This window comes from Bos javanicus, chromosome 10 (assembly GCF_032452875.1).
Source record: "Bos javanicus breed banteng chromosome 10, ARS-OSU_banteng_1.0, whole genome shotgun sequence".
Lineage (NCBI taxonomy): Eukaryota > Metazoa > Chordata > Mammalia > Artiodactyla > Bovidae > Bos > Bos javanicus.
This window is the reverse complement of record NC_083877.1, coordinates 44,298,931-44,326,685: the sequence shown is the minus strand read 5'-3', so window position 1 is coordinate 44,326,685 and position 27,755 is coordinate 44,298,931. Positions and strand designations below refer to the sequence as shown.

The window sequence follows — 27,755 nt, the reverse complement described above, 5'->3', positions numbered from 1 at the left end:
CAAATGGGCCCCCTCTTGCTCCAGCACTGCTCCCAAGGGTGCTGATGCTGGGATAGGGGACAGTTCACACTTCAAGGGAATAGAGCCCGCTTGGACCTGACCCTCAGAGCTTCTGCTCCAGCAACTTGGAACCTGCCTGCACCCCCATTAGGGCAGTAACAGCCACTGAGCAGGTGGGAAACCCTGGCTTCCCCCTCGCCCTTATCCTCTTCACCTCCAACCCTACCCTCCTACCAAGGTGACAGCTGCCAGAACACCCTGAGGAAAGATGTGACTTGTGTTCATGCCAAATCCAGCTCTCCTACCAAAGCCATTGAGTACACGCACACTGTATAGGGATGCGCCCATAAAAACATCTCAGATTTGTCCCCTTATTGTCACCTCTTCTGAAAATGCCTTAGTCCAAGCCTCCATCTTCTTTTTTACAGTTACTAAAACAATCTCTTAACTAAAAATTTCCAAGGGATCTTTTATAGACTGAATGCTTGTGTCTCCTCCCCACACTCCTAATTTATGTTGAAATATAATCTCCAATGTGATGGTGTTTGGAGTTGGGGCCTTTGGCGGGTGATTAGGTCATGAGGGACTTCCCTGGTAGCTCAGCTGGTAAAGAATCCACCTGCAATGCAGGAGACCCCAGTTCACTTTCACATCCTGGGTTGAGAAGATTCCCTGGAGAAGGGATAGGCTACCCATTTCAATACTGTAGCCTGGAGAATTCCATGGACAGAAGAGCCTGGCAGGCTACAGTCCATGGGGTTGCAAAGAATCTGACATGACTGAATGACTTTCATTTTCATTTTTAGGTCATGAGAGTAGAGCCCTCATGAATGGAATTAACCCTCTCTTATAAACAGAGACCCCAGAGAACTCCCTTGCCCCTTTACCCATGTGAGGTCATAGAAAGAAGATGGTCTATGAACCAGGAAACAGGCTCTTACTAGATGTCACATCTATGGTACCTTGATCTTGGACTTCTAGCCTCCAGAACTATGAGGAATAAATTTCTGTTGTTCATAAGCCACCTGCTGCTGCTGCTAAGTCACTTCAGTCGTGTCCGACTCTGTGCGACCCCATAGATGGCAGCCCACCAGGCTCCACCGTTCCTGGGATTCTCCAGGCAAGAACATTAGAGTGGGTTGCCATTTCCTTCTCCAATGCATGAAAGTGAAAAGTGAAAATGAAGTTGCTCAGTCGTGTCCAACTCTTAGCGACCCCATGGACTGCAGCCTACCAGGCTCCTCCGTCCATGGGATTTTCCAGGCAAGAGTACTGGAGTGGGTTGCCATTGCCTTCTCCAGTGCAGGAAAGTGAAAAGTGAAAGTTAAGTCGCTCAGTCATGTCCGACTCTTAGCGACCCCATGGACTGCAGCCTACCAGGCTCCTCCGTCCATGGGATTTTCCAGGCAAGAGTACTGGAGTGGGGTGTTATCGCCTTCTCCGTCATAAGCCACCTAGTGTATGGCATTCTTTTATAGTAGCTCAAACGGACTAAGACGGGCTTGATGAACTGAATTCAGGGTGTGGTCTGTGAAGTTCAAAGATAAAAAAAAATGACATTGTTATTTCCACCAATCTCAAATGGAAATCTAACGTTTCTTTCCATTATAGATGTAGACAATACAAGTAGCATTAACAGTTTCTGTGATTTAGTCATCAATAAAAATCAGACATTTTCCATCATATTAGTTAGTATAGATATACCAACATTTTATGTTCTTTCATTTTGTAAGTACATAGCCACTCTTATATCCTACCAAATCAGTTAATAAAGAAGTATATATGTTTAACTGTATCACAAAAGTTTTCCTAAAAATATTCTGACGAACTATATTTTAATATAATTCATTTCCTTTGTAATTTAAAAACATTCTGAGAAGGAGACCATATGCTTCAGCAGTCAGCCAAACAAGTTTAGGGGCACAAAAAATTTTAAGAATCTCAGCTGTATATAACTTCTCTTTTACAACTGTGCCAGGAGTAGTATTCTCCATACTGCAGCTAGAAAAATAGTTTTAAATATAAATTGGCTCATATCACTCCCTATTTAAAACTTTCAAGAGCTTCTCATTGTACTTTGTAGAAAGCCAAGACATCACAAAAACAGCCTGTGGGTCCTGCCTACTTTTGCCATCTCTCCAGTTTCACGTGGTAGCATTTTCCTCTCCCATACCAGTCTCCTCTAATTCTGTGAAAGCTCCAAGTTCTTTTCTGCCTCGAAGTTTCACACATACAAGTCCCTGGAACACTCTTCTCCCCATCTCCTCACCAGGCTGGCTCCTCCTCTCTCTTCAGAAGTCAGTTGAAATATTGCCTCTTTGCAGAGTCTTGACTGATTATCTTATCCAGTAACGATGAGGTCATCACTTTCCTCACCTATTCTGTCTCCCCACTCTTTTCCTTCATGGAAAAATACTTATCACGATTTATAATTACAACTCTCGCTTGTTTATTTGATGATTGACATTTCCCTTCAGGCATTTGGCTTTCTGAAAGTGGGAATCATATCTATTTTATTCACCACTATGTCATCAGTGCCAGCACATAGGAAAGACTCAAATAACTGCTGAAAAAGTTCTCAAATATAATCTTAATCAACAAATACTCCATTCAAATAATATTTACTGAGTACCTAACATGCTAGTCACAGTTCTGGAAGGTTGAAATAATGAGGGAACAAAATAAAAATTCCCGTCCTTGCAGAACTAATGTAGTATTCTAGACTTCCCATTTTGACTATGATGGAGGAACAGGGACTAATTAAACCCTCCTGCTTTAACTTAAAAACTGGAAAAGAAAATGAACAAATGTTTTTTAAAACATTAGACAGTAGGCAACAGAGGACAGTTATCCCTGAGAGAAGGGAGGCAAGATAAGCCCCATGTCCCAGCTTACTGCTTGAAAAGATTTCTAGGCCACAGCACAGGGAGGGGCTACCCAAACAGATTTCAGAAACCTCCTTGAGTTGATGAGGGAGTGACAGAGAAGAAAAACCTACACACACACACACACACACACAAACACACACACTGGAGAGAGAGAGAGAGAGAGAGAGAGAGAGAGAAAGAGAGCAAGCACGCACTCTGGAGGCCTCCAGAGGATTCCTTTTGAGTCTTTGGCTGAATACTGATCAGCACATATGTGGGAGAAAACTGCCTGAGACTACGAAATGAATTTCAGAAAGGATCAAGTGAAGTAGTCCCTGGTGATCACACACGGCTGGAGTAGTTTCTGTCTCTACTGGACAGAGTAGAAAGATCTCATACACGTAGGGGACTGATGAGTTTTAGGAAGGGTATCTTCAGTAGGAAGGGTATCTTCAGTAGTGGTGCCAAGTAGGCCTTGACTAACAGCTGAGGCGGTTAGTCACCTATCAAAGTTCAAAAGAACAGATCAAAATGTTTCTGAGTTATTTAACTGGACCACAGAACAAAACCTCCAAATATTTAAAGACTACAAAAACTTCCAGTATGCCACACACACACACAAAAATTCACAAATTGTGGAATATAATAAAAAAATCCAGGCATACAAATAAGTAGGAGAAAAACATATTCCATAATGAGGAAAAAATTAATACAAATTAATTAATCCAAAAATGAGGAGAAAAAGATGCAGAATTGACATAAATGATAAAATAAATAGATAAGGATGCTGTTAAAATAGCTATTGTAAATATTGTCTACATGACCAAGGAAATAGAGGAAAGCAAAATATGATTAAAAGAGACATCAGTTCAGTTCAGTTCAGTCACTTAGTCGTGTCTGATTCTTTGCAACCCCATGAACTGCAGCACGCCAGGCCTCCCTGTCCATCACCAACTCCTGGAGTTCACTTAAAACTCATGTCCATCGAGTCGGTGATGCCATCCAGTCATCTCATCCTTTGTCGTTCCCTTCTCCTCCTGCCCCCAATCCCTCCCAGCATCAGAGTCTTTTCCAATGAATCAACTCTTTGCATGAGGTGGCCAAAGTACTGGAGTTTCAGCTTCAACATCAGTCCCTCCAAAGAAATCCCAGGACTGATCTCCTTTAGGATGGACTGGTTGGATCTCCTTGCAGTCCAAGGGACTCTCAAGAGTCTTCTCCAACACCACAGTTCAAAAGCATCAATTCTTCGGTGCTCAGCCTTCTTCACAGTCCAACTCTCACATCCATACATGACCACTGGAGAAACCATAGCTTTGACTAGACAGACCTTTGTTGGCAAAGTAATGTCTCTGTTTTTGAATATGCTATCTAGGTGGAAGATATTAAAAAGGCCCAAATCAATTTTTTAGCGATAAAAAGCACACTGGATGGAATTAGCACCAATTAGACATTGCAGAAGAAAAGATTAATAATGAACTTGAAGACAATAACAGGAACTCTCCAAAGTGAAGCACAGTGAGGAAATAGACTGAAAACAGACAGAGACCACTGAGCTGGAGACAACGTCAGGAGCCTAATAATCATACAACTGGAGTCTGTGAAGGAGAGGAGAAATATAGTGTGTGGAAGAAAGGAAAGAAAAAATAATTGAAGGCATAATCACTGAAAATGTCCAAATTTGATAAAAACTATAAATCCACAGTTTCAAGTAACTCAGTACCCAAGCAAAGAACCATGAATCAAACTACCCCAATGTACAGCATAATCAAATTGCTTATGTAGTGCTTGAGTAGAATGATGGAGAGAACAGAAAATAAAACATAATAAATAGCTATGGAGGATGTTAGATGACAGTCTGTTTTATAAGAAAATAAAAAGTACAGCAGGGTACACTACAAAGAAAAAATATCTTTATATGGAGAAATTTGGAAGACATCATCTTAATCAAGTAATTAAAGTTAATACCACCAGTAAGTGACAATTTGAAATCATGTATCACTGACAGAAGGGAGCAGTGAGATGGATATCCCCCCAGTTCCCTGATATTAATGTCAAATTTCTGTTACTTTAATTAAATCATAAAGAAACACCAGGCAAACCAAAATTGAGTGACACTCTATAAATCTGTATAATCTTTATAACTGTCAATGTCCTAAGAGTCAGGGACATCTGTGCCTGACAGGACAGCTAACTACCACCCATGATTCGGAACTGGGTTCTTTTGCTAAAAGGGACATTATTGGGATTATCTGAAATACTTCAATGGGGTCTGAGGAGTAGAAGGTGGTGATGTATAAATAAATGTATAAATGTTAATTGTACATAATGATTATATTATGAATATGTAAAAGCATGTTTTTACTTATAGGAAATGTTAAAGTATCCAGAGGTAACAGGCACCTGTTGACAACTCTTCTCAAATGGTTCAGGGGAAAACAAAATTCTTGGCATTGTACTTGAAACTCTTCTGTATCTTTGAGGTTATTTCCAGAGTAAAAATATTTTTTATAAAGAAAAGAGAAATTAGAAATACTGAGTATGAATAACTTTCTTAGGAAGTTAAGCTTCAAAGCAGAGCAAACAAACGAGGCAGTTGCTAGAGGAGGAAATGAGGGGTTCAGGAGAAGAAATTTAAATTTTATATAAGATGTACAAATAACACTATATTTGAATGATGATGGAAATGATGAAATAAAGAATCAAAACTGGTGATTCAGAATGAGCAGCAAACTGCTGGAGCATGTCCCTGATAAGGGAGATGAGATCTATTGTGCAATGAAGGAATTTCCTTTTGATACGAGCAAGCATCTCCCTAGATTGACAGCTGTGAAACCCAGCTACCCAGGCACTTCACCCAACTGGACTGGGGCTGAGAATCAGTGAGAAAGGGAAGGAGGGCTCTAGGCAGTCCCAATAAAAACCACCAGATTATAATCTTGGGCTCTGAAAAACAGGAATCTATTCTGGCAGACACCTTTACAGCTCTGAGTAGTAGAAGTTGTCAGTAAGAATAAAAACCAGACCCGAGAATTTAAACTGTAAGTAAGGCTTGAGTAAATTCCATCTTCATTACATCCTGAATCCTGAAACACACCTTAAAATTAACGCTGCAAAATGCTTGCAACCCACTGATGGGTCATCACTGCCTGTGCCCATGGACAACTGCCTATGTGTTAAGGGTATCAATCATTCAATCACTCCTTCAGTTGTATTGCCTGCACTATTGCAGCCATCCAGGATTTACAGTTTCAAATTGACTCCTAAAAGGCCTTCAAAGATCACACTGGGATGGAACCTTAGAATGAGAAGTTATCCTGAACATTGAATATTGCCTGTTACAAGCCTGGCAAGACAGCTGAAGGCAAAAGAAACTGTAACACCTCTGGGAAGAGATCATAAAATTTTCACACTAGAGAGACTGACCTGCACTTGTTTAACTCAGGTCAAAAGCTGTTGGCTACAGTAAAGGCTTTATCATTCATTGAACTATCAATATGTAATTCAAGTAAGGGAAAATTTAAACATCTAGTTTGATCCTTAGTAAATGCAGAAGTGTCTGTATTCTTCCCTGTGTCTTGGAATTATACTGAGAACACAACAGTCGGTATGCTGAGCAACATTAGGAATGCCAGAAATGGAAAGCAGCATACCACGATGTCCTGTACCACCAAGGTGCCCACATCACTGCTGGTGGTCAGAGGTGAGTCTAAAGGATCTCTCCGTTATGACTGTGGAAAGCACCCAGGATCAAACTTTGTTTGTGATATTAGAGAAAGTAAAATTGTATGAATAAATACCTAGCATTTTAAATTTGTACAATAAGTGTAAATATTCTAAATAATCTTGCCCTCCCTGTTCGTCCAAGGTGATATTAAACTGATGATACACATCAATAGGATTTTCTTTTAAAAAAGGAAATAAAAGAATTAATTTTCAAAACAGTCATCAAGAAAAGTACATGGTATTTACTCAATTTAATTAAAAAAAAAAAAAGACATTCAAAATTATCCAAAGTAGTTATATTTTGAAGAAGGAAGAGCTTCCTCTGGTCTGAAAACTAGGTTATTCAGAAAAATTCATTTTCTAGGGATTTTGAATTATCAAGGTTTAGCGGTGGGCTGCCGTCCATGGGGTTGCACAGAGTTGGACACGACTGAAGCGACTTAGCAGCAGCAACAGTGGTACTGCTTCTCTAGCTCCCATGTACAATGCACAAGGCTAAGAATATACTTGGTGCTTATTACCATTGACACCACAAAAATACAAAGGATCATAAGAGACTACTACAAGCAACTATATGCCAATAAAACGGACAACCTCAAAGAAACGGACAAATGTTTAGAAAAGTACAACCTTCCAAGCCTGAACCAGGAAGCAATATAAAATATGAACAGACCATTCACAAGCACTGAAATTGAAACTGTAATAAAAAATCTTCCAACAAACAAAAGCCCAGGGCCAGATGGCTTCACAGGTGAATTCTATCAAGCATTTAGATACAAGTTAACACTTATCCTTCTCAAACTCTTCCAAAAATTGCAGAGGGAGGAATATCCTCAAACTCATTCTATGAGGCCACCATCACTCTGATGTCAAAACCAGACATAATATTTCACAAAAAGGAAAATTACAGTCCAGTATCACTTAAGAACATAAATGCAAAAATCCTTGATGGAAAACTAGCAAATAGAATACAATAATACATTAAAAGGATCTTACACTACAATTAAGTGAGGTTTACACCAGGGGTGCAAAGTGTACATATACAAATCAGTCAATGTGATACACCATATTAACAAATGAAGAATGATGCAAAAAGTTGGGGATGAAAAGGAGGAAAAAACCTATATAATAGGAATTAGAAAAATCATCCCTTTAAATCAGAATTCTTTCTAAAATGTAAATTTTGAAATTGTCTTTAATTGAGAAATAGGATGTTTTAAAGAAAAAAATTTTGGAAAAAAAAGTTTTGAATTTATTATCTTATAAGCAAATTTCAAATAAATCTGTCGTAGCTCATTTATAAATGAGCTTCAGGGGGTTGATCTTTTTTTAGGGTGTTTGTAAAAATGCCATAAGACATATTAAAGGAGGAAAAGGAACATGAGGAATTAAACTTCTATCTTTATTTAAAAAAAAAAAAAAAGAATATACTTGGTGCTTAACAAACATCTACTGAATTTTGAAAATTGTACCAACCCTCATAAAAATGAAGTTTTATGCTCAATTATTAATGTATGCCTGGATTCAATTTAAGTTTTTTGTTCCACTTTCAGCAAATCAAATAAATTAAGACTGGATATCTTTGAACACAGCCTTTTCCTCTGTAAGTTCCAGACATACTATACCTATTTTGTTAACCCTGAAAATAGTCTCAGTTTGGCCTATATGTAAGGTTGAAACTTACTCTTCCTAATAAACTGAATGCAAGAATTTTAAGGAAGAGATGTTAAAACTTTTGATTCAAATGCTGGAGAAGTATTTGAAAAGTCTCAAACCTAGGATGTCTGTCCCCTCTCCAGAATGAAGCAGGATGTCTAACTGACTTGTGTCTCAGTAAAACTTTCCCTGAAGTTCAGTTCCAATGTATTATGAGTTAATTGTCAGAAAGATGATTTACTTACTAGAAATGTTTATATTTGGTTCAATAGTTACACAACTTTGTCAGTTATGAAAATCAGTCTGTTCTTTTCATGTTGAGCTGTTTTCAAAAAGAAGGCATACTATAAATGCTGGCTACTAATATTCATATACTTGACATAAAACAATTTACCTATTTTAAAATGATCAATTCTGCCCTACTTTTTGGCATTTTACTGAACTTTCTCCTATATGATGAGTTTTATTTGTCCAGTGACATCATGCTTGGAATTTCCCCAACCATAAATGTAATTGGAAATGTCATCCAAAATACAGTTCCTAATGTCTTGTTATATGATACATTTAGTACATGAACTTAAAGCTATCCACTAAAAAAAAAGTGTTTTCTCATTGCCTGCCTATCTCGTCACCAAGAAGTAGACAATAAGGTCTTTGACGTTGAGGACTGTGTAATTTATCTGACGACGGTAAAATTATTTAGTAAACTGACTAATAAGTAGGATCAGAATGGAAAAGATTCATGAACAAGTGGGAATTTAAGCTGACCTGTAATAGAGGAGTAAGATTCAGGTATTGTCCTAGTTCATTTGGGCTGCTCTAATAAAATGCCAAAACCAGGTGGATTGTAAACAACAGTTCTCGAGGCTGGGAAGTCTAAGATCAAGGTGCCGGCGATTCAGTGTCTGTTGGGTCTCGATTCCTAGTTCATAGATGCCTATCTTCTTGTTGTAACCTCACAAGGTGGAAAGGGCAAGGGAGCTTGCTGAGCCTCTATATGGGCACTAATTCCATTCCTGAGGGCTCTGCCTGCATGACCCCTAATCACTTCCCAAAGGCCCCGTCTCCAAATTCTGCCACATTGGGTGTTAGGGTTTTAATGTATGAATATGGGAAGGGACACAAACATTTAGTCTACAATAAATAGGAAAAGAATAGAAAAGACCCTGATGCTGGGAAAGATTGAAGGCAGGAGGAGAAGGGGATGACAGAAGACAAGATGGTTGGATGGCATCACTGACTCAACAGACATAAGTTTGAGCAAGCTCCAGGAGATGGTGAAGGACAGGGAAGCCTGGCATGCTGCAGTCCACGGGGTTGCAAAGAGTCGGGCATGACTGAGCAATTGAACAACAACAAATAGGAAAAGAATAAGTGGAAGGGTGTTCTCACTGAGGGATTCAGAATAACCAGAGAGATGGTAATCTGCACAGCATATTCTTTAGACAGTGAAGAACGCCAGTTCGAAAGGTCTATTGGAACCATTTGGGAGAAATGAGAAATAACTTTGGCATTTATATGTGAGGCCAATATAAGGAGCATTCAATTAGTTAAGAGGCAATCATTTCACTCATGCTCCTGGCCTTGGCTTTATTTTGCACTTACATGTATGTTATTTATGATGCCAACAATGCCATGCATTAAAGGGCTCCCTTTCAGCTTATGATGATTCTCACCCCTCCTTAACTACCCTTCCCATGCTTATGGGTGGGTGGGTTCCTGGGAGCCCTGTTTGTGCAATGTGCTGTAATTCAAGCGTTAGTTGATTGAAGCTGCAGATGGCTCATCCTTGGTAGAGCAAATGTACCACTCTAGGCAGTGAGACTTTCTTCATGGAGCTGAAAGTGTGATGTGTGATCCTGGGAGTTTTGGGCAGCCATTTTGTGTCCACCACATGCAACAGGCAGCTGAGAAATCTATTCCTCCCAGGAAAGGAAAGAGGCTGAGAGAAGCAGAGACATCCCAGAGCACCCACAGCTCCTGCTGGCCTCTCAATTCTGACTCCTGATGCTCACTCAGCTACACTTCTGCTCTCAGATTCTGAGACGCCTTGTATTTTTTATCATCAATCCCTTCTTTCTGCTTAAGCCAGCTTGGGTTAGGTTTCTATTATTAGAAACCCAGAGTCCTAATATAGTGACGAATAAATAGATTCACTGAAGTCTTACTGTCCTTTGCTTTCACATGTGCTCTCTTGACTCGCACTCTCAGGACAAGCTTTCTTTCACAGGCCTTTGCTCAACAGCAGCATATCTTGTTGTTTCATACATCTGAGTGTCACAGTCTCCAAAACCTCTCTTTGCCCCTTTCCCCAGAGCCCATCCCAGCTTTCTTTGGCTTCTCTTTCCTTTCTGTCCTTGAATGAAATGCTAACGAAGAAACACAGAGAGGCTGGGAGTATAATTTATATATGCCTGAGGCTTATGAACAGATAATGGGTTCATTAGCCCAAATCTCCCAGGATCTGTGATACAAAGGGATAGGAAACACGAAGCCTTAAAAAGGAATATGCTCTTCAGATCTTCTCATGGTAAGCCTACTCTAGGCGGCCAAGCATATTCTGGAGGCCACACAAGGGATAAGGCCACCCTTGTGGAAGGGACCCTCGACACCCCCAGTGTCAGCTGTGCCCGCTTTTCCTTGCTCCCTATTGCCTCAGCTACACTAGGCTCTGCCAGAGGGACATCAAGCCACTGCAGCCTTTATAGCTTGAAGAGGCCACTGCTGTGATTCGAAAAATCACAAACCTGGGATCTTCAAAGAGAAGTTCCTTCTTGCTGACAGGATCATGCATGGAAAGTAGGTGGAGAAACCTGAATGCTCAAAACTCTGAAAGGGACTCTAAAAGGCAGGTAAACTAGTCCTAAACCAGTGGCAGTTTTATTCCAAGAGCTAAACTAAAAATAACCTGACACTTCACCATAGCATGCCTGCCTGGCTCTGATGTGCAGAACAAATGCTGAAATATAGGCTGCCGCTGTTATTTCCAACAATTTTAGGTCCACTGATGTCAAGAGGAATTGAGAGATTTGAAAGTGACAATCAGCTAGGAAGGCAATCACTCATTGTTCAGTTTATTAGGCCAATGCTTTATGTCTCAAAGAGATACTGATTTATTTGGTCTCTTCACAAGTAGCATACCAAGGTAATCAGGGTGAGGTATTGGCTTCATTCTGATGACACTTGGTAATTATGCTTTTTGGATGTCTTACTTGTATCAGTAATAGGTCTTGTTCATTTTTTTTGGTCACCCTTTATTAGACTAGGATCTTTGAGAGCAAGAATCATTTTTTCATCTTTATCCAGCTCTATATCTCTAAGACCTAACAAGGCCGGGCAATTTAGAAAGCTCTCACTAAAATATGTATTGGATAAAGGAATAAATAATAGAAAAATAGCAAAAGTCCACTCTTATGATGAAGGTCTGGGAAAGCATTTTTAGATGCTGGGAGGGATTGGGGGCAGGAAGAAAAGGGGACGACAGAGGATGAGATGGCTGGATGGCATCACCGACTTGATGGACATGAGTTTGAGTGAACTCTGGGAGATGGTGATGGACAGGGAGGCCTGGTGTGCTTCGATTCATGGGGTTGCAAAGAGTCAGACATGACTGAGCGACTGAACTGAACTGAATGGTTGAGTCTTCAAGGAGTCATAGGAGTTGGGAAAGCAGAAATGCAAAGAGGAGGAGACTGAATGTTCCAGCCATTTGAAATTCCCATCAAGGGAATTAAGAACGGTTCAATATGGCATGGGGGTGAGGGGAAGGGAACAAAGCTGAAAAGAGGGGCAGGGGCCAGAAGGACCTTACACACACTCTGCTGAAGAATTTGAATTTCAAGTTCCAGGTGATAGGAGTCATGAAAAGATGTTCAACAGGAGAGGAACCTAATGAGCTTTTCTTGCAGCAGTGGTCTTTGGCAGCCACATGGAGGGTAAGTGATGGTGGGGATGGACTGGGGTCAAGAAGGGATTGCAGAGGTCAGCAATCCCTCCCTTGCAGCTAAATGCACTGTGTAGTCAGTAACTCAGGTGAGAGGTGATGATGGTCTGACCTACGGCTGAAAAGGTCTGTTTCTGCCCTGTTCCTCCCACTGTCAGTTTCTCATACCACCTACACCATCACATCCTGCTTCAGGACGTGGGCCTGGGGATGCTGAGTTGTACCAGAAAATGCCAACCATACTGGGGCTTGGCAAACACTTTCATCTTCACTGGGCCACCCCAAAAGGCAAAGTGGCATTTTCCAGAGGCCCACACACAGAACATCTTCCAGCAGGAAAAAAAAAAAAAAAGAGCTGAATGACTCTTTTTGGTGCCACAGTCTTTGCATGACCTCACTCCTCCCAGCAGGTACTATGCCCACCTGCCATATTGTACTTTTTTAAGAAAGGAAATAAAAAAGAACAGGTAAAGGGGAAAATGGAGAAGAGGAAGGTAGTGAAGGTGCAAAATAGATGTTAAGGACCCTTTATCACATTATAAATAAAGAAAAATTAAAGCAATTGCAAGAAAGAAGCTGTTTACATTTTGTGGCTCATTACCAGGATTCAAATTGTATAAAGGAGATTAAGGATAGATGCGATGGTTATTTGCTCAGCTTACCTACAGAGGAAAAATAAGCTCTCCCTTCAGACTCTAGCACAGACCTGATGGGAGTAAAAAGGAGCAAACCTCTTCCCATGGGACCATGGTTTTCTACCTTAGCTATACATTAAAACTAACTGATAATGTAAATAAAAAGTTACTGTTGTCTGAATCATAGATTCTAATTTAACTGGTCTACACTGTGGTCTTAGAAATGGTTCTTTTTATTGAATTCCCTGGGTGATTTGAATGTATAGGTGGGCTGAGAATCATTCCTGTAGACCAGGGTTCAGCAAAGTTTTTCTCTAAAAGGCCAGAGAGTAAAAGTTTTAGGCTTTCTGAGCCAAGTGTCATCTGTTGCAACTATTCTACCCTGCTGTTGTAGCATCAAAGGAGCCACAGACAAGATGTAAATGAGTGTATGGGGCTGTGTGCTAATAAAGCTTTATTGACAAAAACAGACAGTGGGCTGGATTTGGCTCATGAGCCATAATTTATTGACCCTTGCTCTAGAAGCACATTCCAAAGGAGGGCTGGATTGTTCAGGTTCCTAAAGCAGGTATGGACAAATCTTCCAGTTTAAAAAAGGCATTTGGAAAACTGTTCTAATTTTAATAAAATGAAATACACTGCTGAGTTCCATGTCATAAAATGCTCAGGTCTTCTGAGGAAGTGAAGCTTTGATGGTTGGCAAAAATTTATTACCTGTGGTAGCTATCTATGTGGGTTAATTTACATTGAAAATCTGCCAACAAAAGGTTTCTATTTAAACATGTTAGGTCCAACTTAAGGCAAAGCTATCAGGTTAGATCTGGGGAGTGAGAGAAAGAAATAAGTAGATTACTATCTTTTATGAAACCTTTATGCTGTTTGACTTCTCAGGGAGACCATGTGTGGTTTTTGTGTTCTGAAGGAAAAAATCCAAGAGTATAAAAGAGAAAAAAAGTAAAAATAAAAATGGTGGATAGAAGGGCTAGACCTGAAGATAAACACTAAAAATTAGAACATACATCAGGATAGAAAAAATTAAACCCAAGTGAGAAGGACTTCTTTACAAGGTCAGAGAAGTGAACTGGTCGATTGCTATGTTTTGGGGCTTCTCCAAATCCTTTGGCTAGAATTCAGCCATGAGCCTATGTTCTGCTTTAAAGTTTACTCAGCAAACTAGCTTTAATTTATACTATCATTTTATTCTGGAAAATTCCAGAGAGGGCCAAGGCACATTAGAAAATGAACTTTTGCCTAACTATTAAGTTTCTCTCCCACCATCTTTGTTTTTTTTTTTTTAATACATTTATTTATTTATTTATTTATTTTTGGCTGTGCTAGGTCTTCCTTGCTACACGGGCTTTTCTCTGATTGCAGCGAATGGGCCTACTCTCTGTGGTGTGAGCCTCTCATCGTGGTGGCTTCACTTCCTACAGAGCACAGGCTCTAGGGCACATGGGCTTCAGCAAGCTGAAGCACGTGGGCTCAGTAGTTATGGCTCCTGGGTTCTGGAGTGCAGTAGTTGTGGCACACGGGCTTAGCTGCTCTGTGGCATGTGGGATCTTCCCAGACCAGGGATCAAACTGGTGTCTCCTGCATTGGCAGGCAGATTCTTTACCACTGAGCCACCAGGGAAGCCCTCTCCCACCATCTTTGGTTTCATCACTCTCCATAGAAGAGTAGTCAAATGACACCTGGCTACAAGTTATACTCCTGACAAGGCCAGCTGAGCCTGTGTGTGACGCCATGCTCACCTTTATCCTATCGATGTTGGCTTCCATCTTCAGCTGTTCTACCAGTTTCCTGGCTTGTGCTATGCTGGCGGTGTTGTTGCTGGCCATTGGAATGCTGGGTAGGTTTCAGATACACTAGGAAAGAAAACAAGGAGGAAAAATACATCAGAGAAATCACCAGCTGCCAAATGTGTGGGTTCACCATAACTGGGAGATCCCAAAAGAATGAGTGCAGTCAGGCCAGGCTTCTCCAGCCATCTACATCCCCAACCCAGCACTGTGTCTGACGGGCAGGCAGACCAGAGAGATGAGGATTGTTTTTCCTTCTCCCTATTTCTCCCCCTTCCATTCTTTCTTCAGGGGGAATCATTAAATCAGCTAAGACGAACTGCCACATGAAGAAAGCAAGTTATCAAATTTATGAAATTTATTACAGAAGGGGACAACAGAGGATGAGATGGTTGGATGGCATCACCGACTCAATGGACATGAGTTTGAGTAAGCTTCCAGAGTTGGTGATGGACAGGGAAGCCTGGCATGCTGTAGTCCATGGGGTCGCAAAGAGTCTGACATGACTGAGCGACTGAACTGAACTGAATTTATGAAATAAGTTTATGAAATAAATTCAAAGTGGTAAGGGTGACAGTATGCATAATTATTGTTGTCATTTATTGGGCACTGCTATTGTTAGATACTGGAGAAGGAAATGGCACCCCACTCCAGTACTGTTGCCTGGAGAATCCCATGGATGGAGGAGCCTGGTGGGCTACAGTCCACAGGGTCACAAAGAGTCCGACACGACTGAGCGAATCCTTAGTATTGTTAGATATTGCTTTAGAGAGTGGAGTTCTGTACCTATGTAGATGGTGAGATGGGTTCTTCGTCTCTGGCTCTGCCAGACCTCTTTCCATCCTTGCCCCCCACCCCCTTCAAATCCTATCCCAATTTCATTTCTTTTCTAATTATTTCTTGACCCCTCCCATCTCACTTTATTCTTGCCGTTCACCTCAGAAAGTATCCTATTCTATTTTCAGTGCCCACTTCCCCCAGATTGTGATCAGGTCTTCCTTCACGTCAAGGTGCCATATGCTGTTTCTGGACTGTCTTGTAAATTTGCCCTTTAGGTCACTGAAGCAATGTCTGAGAGCTGCAATTTAACTAGAGTGCATGACCCCATAAATGAGAAGCATTAAACACTGCTTTAGTCAACACCAGTTGAGTCTTGTTCGGAAGATATTATATTAAAAACCACGACTTCCACTAGCTTTGGGGAATATCTTTATCTAGGGATAAAGTAGGCTCAGGCTACAATTTCAAAAAGGAAAGAAGACACATAGAAAACCTGTAGAAAGAAAAATAAGCCATAATAAATTCAGTACATAGGTTTTTACATATTCATGAAAATCAGGAAACAATTTTTAATTACCAAAAAAGCAAAAGTCTACAAATTATTTTCTTTGGTTTTTATTTCTTGATATCTAGTTCTTCAAGACAACAGAAATAATTAGACAGAACTCTCTGTGGACAAAGAGGTCCCTGCATAGAGAATGTTATTTTATAAAGAATACTGCAAATGCCAACCCAACAGCACACAGTATAAATTGGAAGATAGTTAACTGTTTCAGGGGCTTCCCTAGTGGCTCAGATGGTAAAGCGCCTGCCTGCAATGCAGGAGACCTGGGTTTGATCCCTGGGTCAGGAAGATCCCCTGGAGAAGGGAATGGCAACCCACTCTAGTATTCTTGCCTGGAGAATTCCATGGACAGAGGAGCCTGGTGGGCTACAGTCCATGGGGTCCCAAAGAGCTGAACATGACTGAGTGACTAACACTTTTAACTGTTCTCTCAATTTATTTTCAAAGGGCTTTGAGACAATAAAATGGGAAGGAAGGCTGAAAGAATTTTGAAGCGGAAGATTTCTGAACTCTAGGTTCAAATGCTTGAAGATCAAGGGAGCGATATTGCATATAAAAACAAACAAACAAAAGGGAGGCTTTAACAACAACAATGATTTCATCAGTATGGTTAGGGATGGAATCATTTAAATATAATTTAACCCACAGGTAAATTATATGCCCCAAATCAAACAAACAACTTACAGCCTCGTAAAACTTCACAGGGCCAATCAAAAGAAAGTGAAAGTCGCTCTGTCGTGTCCGACTCTTTGTGATCCCATGGACTATACAGTTCATGGAATTCTCCAGGCCAGAATCCTGGAGTGGGTAGCCTTTCCCTTCTCCAGGGAATCTTCCCAACCCAGGGATCAAACTCACTCATCTAGTAGCATAGCATAACTCTTCCATTCACCCAAAGATGGAAGGAGCCACGATCTACAGGACCATGGAAACCGCTCTGGGAAGTTAATATTTCCTCCAGATTAGAATTTATCACACTAGGGTACAGACTATCACAGAATTTCCAAATCCTCATTGGACCTGAGGGAGCTATGAGACTGGTCAGCTATGATGCTGGCTTTCAGTCTAAACTAGATCACACAGTAACTTGTGGCAGATCCCACAAGTCTCTGGAAGTCTCTGGTATTGGAAGAGCTTGCTTCCAATACCATTTTTCCTTGTCTTCATCAGTGATAACAATTTTTTTTTTTTTCTTTTTAACAAAGACCACAAGAACCCTGAATTTTAGTTAGGTATATTTTGCTGAAAAATACACTCCCAGGTTCCCTTGCAGCTTGATATGGTTATTTGACTATGTTACGGCCACTGAGACATAAGCAGAAGTGTCCCTGAAGGAAAGGGAGGTGCTCTGTGCCTCCCCTTCCTCTTGCTGCTGGCCTAAGTAGTCATGTTCAGTACAGGGTTCTACCTTGAACAAAAGGCCTAACACTCCAGGATGAGCAGGAAGGGATGGTCCTTACTGATACTGTAGAGCCACCATGTCAGCTGTGAACTGGCTGCCATCTGCGTGAACAGAAATAAGCACCTATCTTGTTTACACCACTATTATTAAGGGTTTCTCCGCTGTTAGCTGACAAATCTGCCATTAACTGATTAAATGATCCATTATTTTCATTTGAGTATCCAGGAAAAGTCTATGTCCTAATGCCTGTTTATGTTCCCTGGAAAAGGCATAGCTGTCCTTAGGAGGCTGAGATGGAAAGCGTGTGAGTTTTCTATTGCTGCTGTAACATATTACTGTAAATTTAGTATTACTAGCTTAAAGAATATAAATTTATTATCTTACAGTTCTGGAAGTTAGAAGTCTGAAATAGGTCCCACTAACCTAAAATCAAGATATTGGCAGATATTCCTTCTGGAGGTCTAAGGGAAAATGTTTCCTTTCCTTTTCTAGCTTCTAAAGATTGCTGACATTCCTTGGCTCTTGGCTTTTTTCTTCATTTTCAAAACCAACAAAAGTGAGTTGACTCCTTTTGATTCTTTATCAGTCTGAGCTCTTCTGCAGTCACCTGGCTTTTTGATTCTCTTCTGCCTCCTTCTTCCACTTTTAAGAACCATTGTAACCACACTGGATCTACTCTGATAATACAGGATAATCTCCTTATCGTTAGGTCAGCTGATTAGCAACCTTACTTCCATTTGAACCTCAAATCCCCTTTGACATGTAACACAACAATCTGCAGGTTCCAGGTACGGGGACACAGACATTTTGGGGGGCCTTTATTCTATCTACCATGGAAGGAGACCTTTGTGCAGGTAGAGAAGTAAAGTGGGAAGGTGGAGTGTTGAGATAGGAAAAGAAGAGGGATGAGACAGGACACAAGTCTAGAAATGCAGGGGAAAGAATACATAAAACCTAAATGGTCTTGAAACCATTTACCTCAGATTGGGACTTGAACCCATGTGCCAGGATTTGAATCTAGCCAAAACCTAGTTTGGGACTCAAACCCACATGGCCAGGACTCAAATCCAGCTAAAACCCTGCTTGGGATTTGAACTCATGATCTTTTAATTAGAACACACTTACCTGATGTCTGAACTTATTGAGGCTCAGGTTGTTTATGTCTCAGAGCATAAGGAATTCAGTGAGAGGCAAAGTGACAGGCAAGAAGTAGATTTACTAATATAGGGTGCTTGTAAGAAATGCCGATGGGCAGGCAAGGGAGCTCTGAGTGGGTTACAATTTATAATGAAAAAGGGTCTTTCCCCCTTTTTCAAGTAGACATAGATGCAGACATAAGGCATACATCACTAGCTCCTCCTTCATATTAGGCAGGAAAGTGCCTGACCCTATGAGGTCAGGGGCTTCCCAGGGGGTGCCAACGGTAAAGAACCCACCTGCCAATGCAGGCAGGAGACATAAGAGATGCAGGTTCCATCCCTGGGTCAGGAAGATCCCCCTGGATGAGGGCACGTCAACCCACTTCAGTATTCTTGGCTGGAGAATCCCATGGACAGAGGAACTGGGCAGGCTACAGTTCTGCTGCTGCTAAGTCACTTCAGTCATGTCTGCTTCAGTACATAGGGTTGCAAAGAATTACACGACTGAAGCAACTGAGCACACATGCACTATGAGGTCTAGAACTGTGGTATGCAGGAAGGGTGGTAACATTTTTCTTCCATCCAATGGCCTGGGGCATATATTGTGGTTTTGCTCATGGTTTTATACTTAAGCAAGCATGCTTCATTGAACAATGTTCCAGTAGGTTTCTCAAGCGATCATTCACTTACAGTGGCCTCCTAAAGTTTCCTAGGTTTCCTTCTCTATCTATAGTCTCCTACCAGGACTTCTACAACTACCTGTATAACGATGCTATTCTATCCCTATCAGTCTTAAGAAAAAAAGGAGACAAAGGGTTTGGTTTGTGCTTTTAGTTTTAGAAAGATCCTGTATATTTTTGTTTTACCATATGACCCCCCCAAAATCTAGAGCCACTTTTAGAATCACTTAGTGTATTTTCTTTTTTACCTTCAGCTGCTTTCCCACAAAAGCAATGAAGAAATCCCCCTCGCAAAAACTGAAAGAACTAGAGAGTCCTAGACCAGTGTTCCAAAGAAGTATGTAATATTGAGATTTATAAGAAATATATTTGGTCTTTGATCTGTTCTTGGCTCAGAGCGCCTAAAACCCTTGTAATCTCCTATGGTAATAGGAATAAAGGTCTTTTGTTATGTTAATGAGGTGACTTTCGGAAAGCTCTTAAGGAACCTGGGTATGGGGGGGGGGGGGAGGGGGCGGAGGCTGTTTGCTAGGAGAACCAACCATGTAATTAGAGGGTTGGAACGTTCAGTACCTACCCCCCTCCCACCCCAACTTTCTGGAGGGGAGAAAGGTTGGAGGTAGAACCAATAGCCAGTGGCCAATGATTTAATTAATTGTGACTGTATAAAGGAGGCTCCATAAAGACTCAAAAGGACACAGTGTGAGAGCTTCCTGGTTGATGAATTCGTGATGATCCTGGAAGAGCGGTCTACCTAGAGAGGGTACTGGAGCTCTGCACACTGTCCCCACATCTTGCCCTTTCATCTGGCTGTTTCTGAGTTACATTCTTTTATAATTAACTGGTAACCTAGTGTATAAAATGTTTCTCTGAGTTATGTAATAGTAAATTAGTCAAATCCAAGTACTTTGTATTTTCAAATATTTTGTTAAAGATTTTTGCATCAGTCTTCATGAGATTATTGCTCTCTTCAGCTTTGCTTTTCTTTTTCTTTATTCCTTCTTTCTTTCTCCCGCTCTCTCTCCTTTTTTATCCTCCTACCTCTCCTTAGCTTTGGTGTCAGGATAATGTTGCTGCTGCTGCTAAGTCGCTTCATTCTTGTCTGACTCTGTGCGACCCCATAGACGGCAGCCGACCAGGCTCCCCCATCCCTGGGATTCTCCAGGCAAGAACACTGGAGTGGGTTGCCATTTCCTTCTCCAATGCATGAAAGTGAAAAGTGAACGTGAAGTCGCTCAGTTGCGTCCAACTCTTAGTGACCCCGAGGACTGCAGCTTACCAGGCTCCTCCGTCCATGGGATTTTCCAGGCAAGAGTACTGGAGTCAGGATAATGCTTGCCTCTTAAAATGAACTGGGAAGAGTTACATCCTCTTCTATTTTCTGGAGGGTATTATGTAATACTGCTGCTGCTAAGTTGCTTCAGTCGTGTCTGACTCCGTGTGACCCCATAGACGGCAGCCCTCCATCCCTGGGATTCTCCAGGCAATAACACTGGAGTGGGTTGCCATTTCCTTTTTCCAATGCTAGTGTATGCCAAATATTTTGATAGAAACCATTGATGATATCATCTTGTATCACCAAAACCAAGGAGGAGGTCATGGGAAACTCTGATTTATAGCCAGGTAGGGGTAGTGGGGAGAAGGCAGTCTTGTGGGATTCAACCTTTAACCTATGGAACCAGATGCTGTCCCTGGGCAGACAGTGTGAGAATTAAAGAATTAAGTTAAATTGCAGGACAGTCAACTGCATGAGAGGATTGCTGTTTGGTGTGAAGGGTACCTGCATGTCAACATACAGTTCAGATCTCAATTGCAAGCCCAGGTTGTACTTCTGACTGACTGGCTATAATTTTTTTGAGTATATACCTAGTTTACATCCAGTAGAGTTGTCGGATCATTGGGTAAGCTTATTTTAATTCTTTGAGGGACAGCAATACTGTTTTCCACAACAGCAGTGCCATTTTACATTATCACTAAAAGTACATAAGGGTTCCAGTTTCTCCTCATCCTCATAAACACTTTATTATCTTTTTTTTTTTTTTTGAAAGTAGACATCTTAATAGTGTGAGGTAGTATCTCATGCAGTTTGATTTGCATTTCAATGATTAGTGATGTTGAGCACCTTTTCATGTGTTCATTGGCCATTTGGGTATCTTTTTTGGAAAAATGTCTATTCAAGCCTTTTGCCCATTTTATAATAAAGTCAGGTTTGCTACTATTGAACTTTAAGAGTTTTCTATATATTCTGGATATTAACCTCTAATCAGACATATGGTTTGGAAATAGTGTACTGTGATGCGTAAAAGTTTTTAATTTTTGTGAAGTCCAATTTTTCTATTTTTTCTTTTGTTGCCTATGTCTTTGATGTTACAGCCAGGAAATCACTGCCAACTCCATTGCTGTGAAGGTTATGCTCCATTTTGTTTTGAAGGAGAGAAGAATATACTAACCTCAAAATATATCACGATGGTATATTGATGATATTGAATTAAAGTTATTTAAGAAAACAGTCATGAAAGAAGAACACTTTCACTCTCTTTATCCCCTTGAAACCAAGAAATAAGTCTCCCATATGAAAGTACCCACCCTCTACCAGAAGGTAGAAGTTATCCTCATTGCCAGAGATGGGGAATTCAGGGCCAAGAGGGCTGTATCAACAAACCTTGTAACCTCTTCCTTAATTTGCTACCCCAAACCTGAACTCTGTTGTCTAGTCAATTCTTCACAAACATATTGTTTCTCTGGCTAAAAGGTATAAAAGCTGCTGCTTTGGTCACTTCTTTGAGTCTCATATCTTTATGGGCTGTTGTATGTACAAAATCAAATTTGGTTTTCTCCTGTTAATCTTATGTCAATTTAATTATTAGAGTAATCAAAGAATTAAGAATGGAAGAAGGGGAAAGTGTTCATCCTCTACAGCTTAGGTGCCCAAAATGGGGCTTTCCCCTAGCTGGACACTGTTCACCTTTGGGCTGCTGCAGTGGAGAGATTCTGGGACCTCTGGCAAGTGCTGGCAGAAGGAAAGAATTCTTACCCAATCAGTCTCCCAGATCTCAGCCTGCAACACGTGGTAGAAGTGAGAATGGTTAAGAGTCCTTTTCTTTTTCTAAATTCAGATTAGTAGGAGAAAATATTTGTATGAGTTAGTTTTTTAGGTATAGCAACTTGTAAAGATTTGTTATGAGTATGCTTGCTATCTATTGATTCCTTTTCTTCTAGAGATGGTGATTGTTTTCCTTTTCCTCCAACTTGTGTGTCATTTCTCATAAGGAGAAATATCATAGGGTAGAATGCAGGCGTAAGTTCTGTAAGCCTATTGTTTGAGCTGCCTTCACACCCTGGTGAGTTCATGGTTTTTATCAGACTGGCATCTATTTAGACAGACTTTGCTCTGGGCTCTCTAATGTAAGAGACTGAAGTTTTCCTTTCATCTTGTTCTGTATCCTGAGAGCATGACTCTGTGACCATTAAGAATATTCTCTGGTTTCTGCTAGCCAGAGGGTGCAAATAATAGCTTGCATATGGTGGCCACTTGAACAGACTGAATTCCAAGGCACGAAGTCACAAGCATTGTGCTCTTTGTCCAACTGTTTCAGCTTTCAGGGGAGTTTGTCATAAAGGGTCCTTGTCCATAAGGGGTCTTTGTCATCTTAGCCTTCGTTGTCTAGTTAGTGCTGGAGAAGTCTCATTCTATTAATGCCTGCCTGGTGTTGCGGATTAGTAGGTCTGTGACTAGAGCAGCCTTCTGTTCTTGTCAGAGACTAGAGTCACTCTTTGCAATACACTGTTCTTACTGCCTGGGACTACAAAGGTCTTTGCTTTCTTAGGCTAAATCTGGGAATAAACTTTCTGGATCTTCTGAGGGCTGTATCTTTTGCACTTTCCTTTGGGATGCCTCTTGCATCCATGGTTAAATCATATAAAGGCTTTTTGGTTTGAGTCACTATTGTGATTAATATAAGTTCCTACTCATCAATGATCAGACAAAGGATCCTTTGAACTGGCCATGTTTGAAAAAAAGAGTTTTTTATGGAGGTTCTCACTCATAACAACATCTTACTGGTACCTATGGAAAGACCAAATTAAAAAGAGAACACAGTAGAACACAATGGCCATAGCCTTAGCGACTCTCTTAGCAAGATGAAAGAACAGACATTAGACTTAGAACAAAAATTAAAGACCACATCCAACATAAATTCCCCTTCATCTCCTCAGCAACTTCTCTTAGTTCCCCAACTCCTCCATATTCCCCAGAAAATTCCTTAAATACCAGCCACCTGTTTGAACCTCCCTTTCTCTAAAAGATTTATAGGGAACACTCTGATCTCTAGGCCTCAAATATATAGGTTACTCTTGTAAATGATGAAAGCTAAGAAGTAAATTTAACAGAAGCACCCAGGATGGAGAATAAGGTTCTCTTTGCTATCCCTTACAGCTCCTTGCCTTCTGGGACTCTATCATCAGGCTCTGCCAGCTTCGGCTCTTTCCATACAATGTCCTTTGCCCTTTGCAGATGTATCATGGACACCCCTACTCCTACCCCATGGACACCACAAAGAATTTATATCCTCTAGAGATCTTTCAAATTATAAAACCCTTTTATCTCCACCTTCAGAAGATCCTACCAAATTTAAAGAGGTATTAAAAAGATTAGTGGCCATTTACAACACTTTTTACAGAGGAAAACAGATGACCAGAATTTCTCCCAGGCCCTCCTGTTAAATGGTCAGGAAATGGATCAGCTGGAGGCTGATGTTTAGCAAATGTATCAATATTATGTCTTTTTATATATTATGTGCAAAGGTACACTTAGAAAAAGGAGAACATCCAAAGGCCTTTGTAACATGCTTTGCACAGACTTTTCAAAGGCATACTGCATTAAGCCCTGAAGATCCAGAATATAGAAATGTTTCAATTTCCTCCTTAATAGGAAATTTTCTCCTAAATTTAACAAGGCAAATTCAAAAGTCCTGGATGGATAGTCAACCTCTAAGCACTGTGATAGAAGCAGCTACCTAATTCTTTAAAGATAGCTTGCAGGAATTCAGGAGAAAAAAGGAATTACAGTCAACAATACTTGATTTATCTGCTTGAATCTTTAGAAAAACAAAAGCATAACTTTGAAAGCAACTCAAAGTCCCCTTAGACCTTTTCCCGTTTGCCTTCAGGTGTTTGCAGATATTATTAAAAAAAAAATCAGGACACTGGAAGTACAATTGCCCTGACTTAAGGGAAAGAAGAAAAAAAATTAAACAGCAATTATCCTGGACTTCTGATAATAAATATACACCAAAATTCCTAGGAGAAAACTTACATTCTTTCCCTGTTCCTTGAAGATGTAAATCTTATTATGTATTTATAATGAAAATACCTCAGAAGGTAAATAAAACACTGCTCACAACTGCCTAAGACACAAGATAAAAAGGGGGTGGGGAGGTTTTTAAAAATATAAACTGCTCTAAAACTCACTTGCCTAAATCAAGTCCACAGTGTTCAAAAGACTGTCAAGGACGATCTTGTCAAGGACAAACACAAACTTAAAAGTCTTTTGCACAAACATTAGTAGAAAGCTTTAGCCATTTGAGAGAGTAACCTTAATGTGTTCTGTTTGGCAGAGATATAATTTGAATTCAACTGTTATTTATAAACTAGTGACCCAGATGATCACGATGGTGTGATCACTCACCTAGAGCCAGACATCCTGGAATGTGAAGTCAAGTGGGCCTTAGAAAGCATCACTACGAACAAAGCTAGTGGAGGTGATGGAATTTCAGGTGAGCTATTTCAAATCCTGAAAGATGATGCTGTGAAAGTGCTGCACTCAATATGCCAGCAAATTTGGAAAACTCAGCAGTGGCCACAGGACTGGAAAAGGTCAGTTTTCATTCCAATCCCAAAGAAAGGCAATGCCAAAGAATATTCAAACTACCGCACAATTGCACTCATCTCACACGCTAGCAAAGTGATGCTCAAAATTCTCCAAGCCAGGCTTCAGCAATATGTGAACCATGAACTTCCAGATGTTCAAGCTGGTTTTAGAAAAGGCAGAGGAACCAGAGATCAAATTGACAACATCCTCTGGGGCATCGAAAAAGCAAGAGAGTTCCAGAAAAACATCAATTTCTGCTTTATTGACTATGCCAAAGCCTTTGACTGTGTGGATTACAATAAACTCTGGAAAATTCTGAAAGAGATGGGAATACCAGACTACCTGACTTGCCTCTTGAGAAACCTATATGCAGGTCAGGAAGCAACAGTTCGAACTGGACATGGAACAACAGACTGGTTCCAAATAGGAAAAGGAGTACGTCAAGGCTGTATATTGTCACCCTGCTTATTTAACTTTTATGCAGAGTACGTAATGAGAAACGCTGGGCTGGAAGAAGCACAAGCTGGAATCAGATTGCTGGGAGAAATATCAATAACCTCAGATATGCAGATGACACCACCCTTATGGCAGAAAGTGAAGAGGAACTAAAAAGTCTCTTGATGAAAGTGAAAGAGGAGAGTGAAAAAGTTGGCTTAAAACTCAACATTCAGAAAACTAAGATCATGGCATCTGGTCCTATCACTTCATGGCAAATAGATGGGAAAACAGTGGAAACAGTGTCCGACTTTATTTTTTGGGGCTCCAAAATCACTGCAGATGGTGATTGCAGCCATGAAATTAAAAGATGCTTACTCCTTGGAAGGAAAGTTATGACTAACCTAGACAGCATATTCAAAAGCAGAGACATCACTTTGCCAACAAAGGTCCGTCTAGTCAAGGCTATGGTTTTTCCAGTGGTCATGTTTGGATGTGAGAGTTGGACTGTGAAGAAGGCTGAGTGCCGAAGAATTGATGCTTTTGTACTGTGGTGTTGGAGAAGCCTCTTGAGAGTCCCTTGGACTGCACGGAGATCCAACCAGTCCATCCTAAAGGAGATTAGTCCTGGGTGTTCATTGGAAGGACTGATGCTGAAGCTGAAACTCCAATACTTTGGCCACCTCATGCGAAGAGTTGACTCACTGGAAAAGACCCTGATGCTGGGAGGGACTGGGAGCAGGAGGAGAAGGGGACGACAGAGGTTGAGATGGCCGGATGGCATCACCGACTTGATGGACATGAGTTTGGGTAAACTCTGGAAGTTGGTGATGGACAGGGAGGCCTGGTGTGCTGCGATTCATGGGGTTGCAAAGAGTTGGACACCACTGAGTGACTGGACTAAACTGAACTGAACTGAGTTGTTATTGTACCTGATTCACGGCTCAAGTTTTAGAACAAAAACTATAAAGTCTCTGCAATCTGTCTGCATGTTTACCTATGTCTATAAAAATACGTTATGTATATGTGACATTTCCTACCTCTGCACAGTATTAACAAAATCAGTTTCCAAGTGAGCTGTTATTTTACTGGCTTACACTTTAGCTCTTATGAATTAAGCATCCCTAAAACTCAGAAATATAGAAACCAACTCAAATGTTTTTCAAGTGCATGTGATGTGGGATAATCTCTGCTAAGTAAACACTAGTTTAAGTTTGTTGGTTTAATTAAAATAGACATGTCTTCAGAGTTATCAGCATTAAGTATAATGAAGACATGCAACTTTTATTCTACCTGGGTTTGCGTGTGTTAGTCGCTCAGTCACGTCCAACTCTTGTGACTCGATGGACTGCAGCCCACCAGGCTCCTCTGTACCTGGGTTTACTAGCCAAGTAAGCTCATGATACCCCTGCTGAAAAATTTGTAAACAATAAAAATAACTTAAAATGATGGCTGGCTGTTTTGCTGTTTATGAACTTTTCATGAGTGATCTGGATATGACTGTTGGGAACAACTGAATTCAATAAATGTAAAGTAGGATAAAAATTTTTAAGTGAACTTTTCAATAATAATTATGTTTTAAGATGTCATCTTCAATAGTTTCCCAAATGTCTTTGGTAACTTACATTCTTAGAGTTTTGCTCAGTTAAATTAAATGATAGAAATTTACTGACTATCTACATAATTTCCAAATGAGATAAGACACAGGAGTATCAATTCTTGAACTTTTGGTTTCTTATGACAAAGAAACTGAAAAGATATTTGGGCCTATTAGTAAACATATGTATCACATCGAAAGGTTACAATACAAAGAAATGTGTTTCCAGAAATTATAAAATATATTCATAAATTTGCCAATCCAAGAATATTGGTATAATGTACATAACTGCTTACTTCTTGGTTTTTACTAGAAATTAATGCTTTTAAGAATTAAAAACTCTAATTAATAAATGAAATTACTAAAGATAATAAGAAAAACATCTCTATGCAAGGAAAGTTGGTTGCATTTAGGTAAAAAATGGTATGAGGTATGAAGATGCATTTTTGTTAAGAAAAATGAAGATAATTTTATCCTAAATTAAGGTTGGTTATTTCACAATGGGAGAAAGAGAAACAAAGACAAACTAAATTGAAAATAGAAAGTTGGGAAGTGAGAAGGAGAGAATTTTATCTTGTGCAATCAAGTTGGCTAAAATATAAGAGTTTAAAAAACAAGCTTTAATATCAATAGTGTGCTCATGTAAAATTCAGTTCAGTTCA

At 40.3% G+C, this 27,755-nt stretch overlaps 1 protein-coding gene across 4 annotated transcripts in view; it reads right to left on the bottom strand.

Moving 5' to 3' along the window:
- GNG2 (G protein subunit gamma 2) overlaps window positions 1-27,755 on the bottom strand; it is a 129,432-nt gene that overhangs the window by 8,400 nt on the left and 93,277 nt on the right. For all 4 annotated transcript variants that reach the window (XM_061430983.1, XM_061430980.1, XM_061430982.1 and 1 more), the window contains one exon: window positions 14,579-14,692. In XM_061430983.1, coding sequence (XP_061286967.1) covers window positions 14,579-14,665 — 87 coding nt within the window. In that variant the 5' untranslated portion in view covers window positions 14,666-14,692. The remainder of the gene's footprint in view (window positions 1-14,578; window positions 14,693-27,755) is intronic.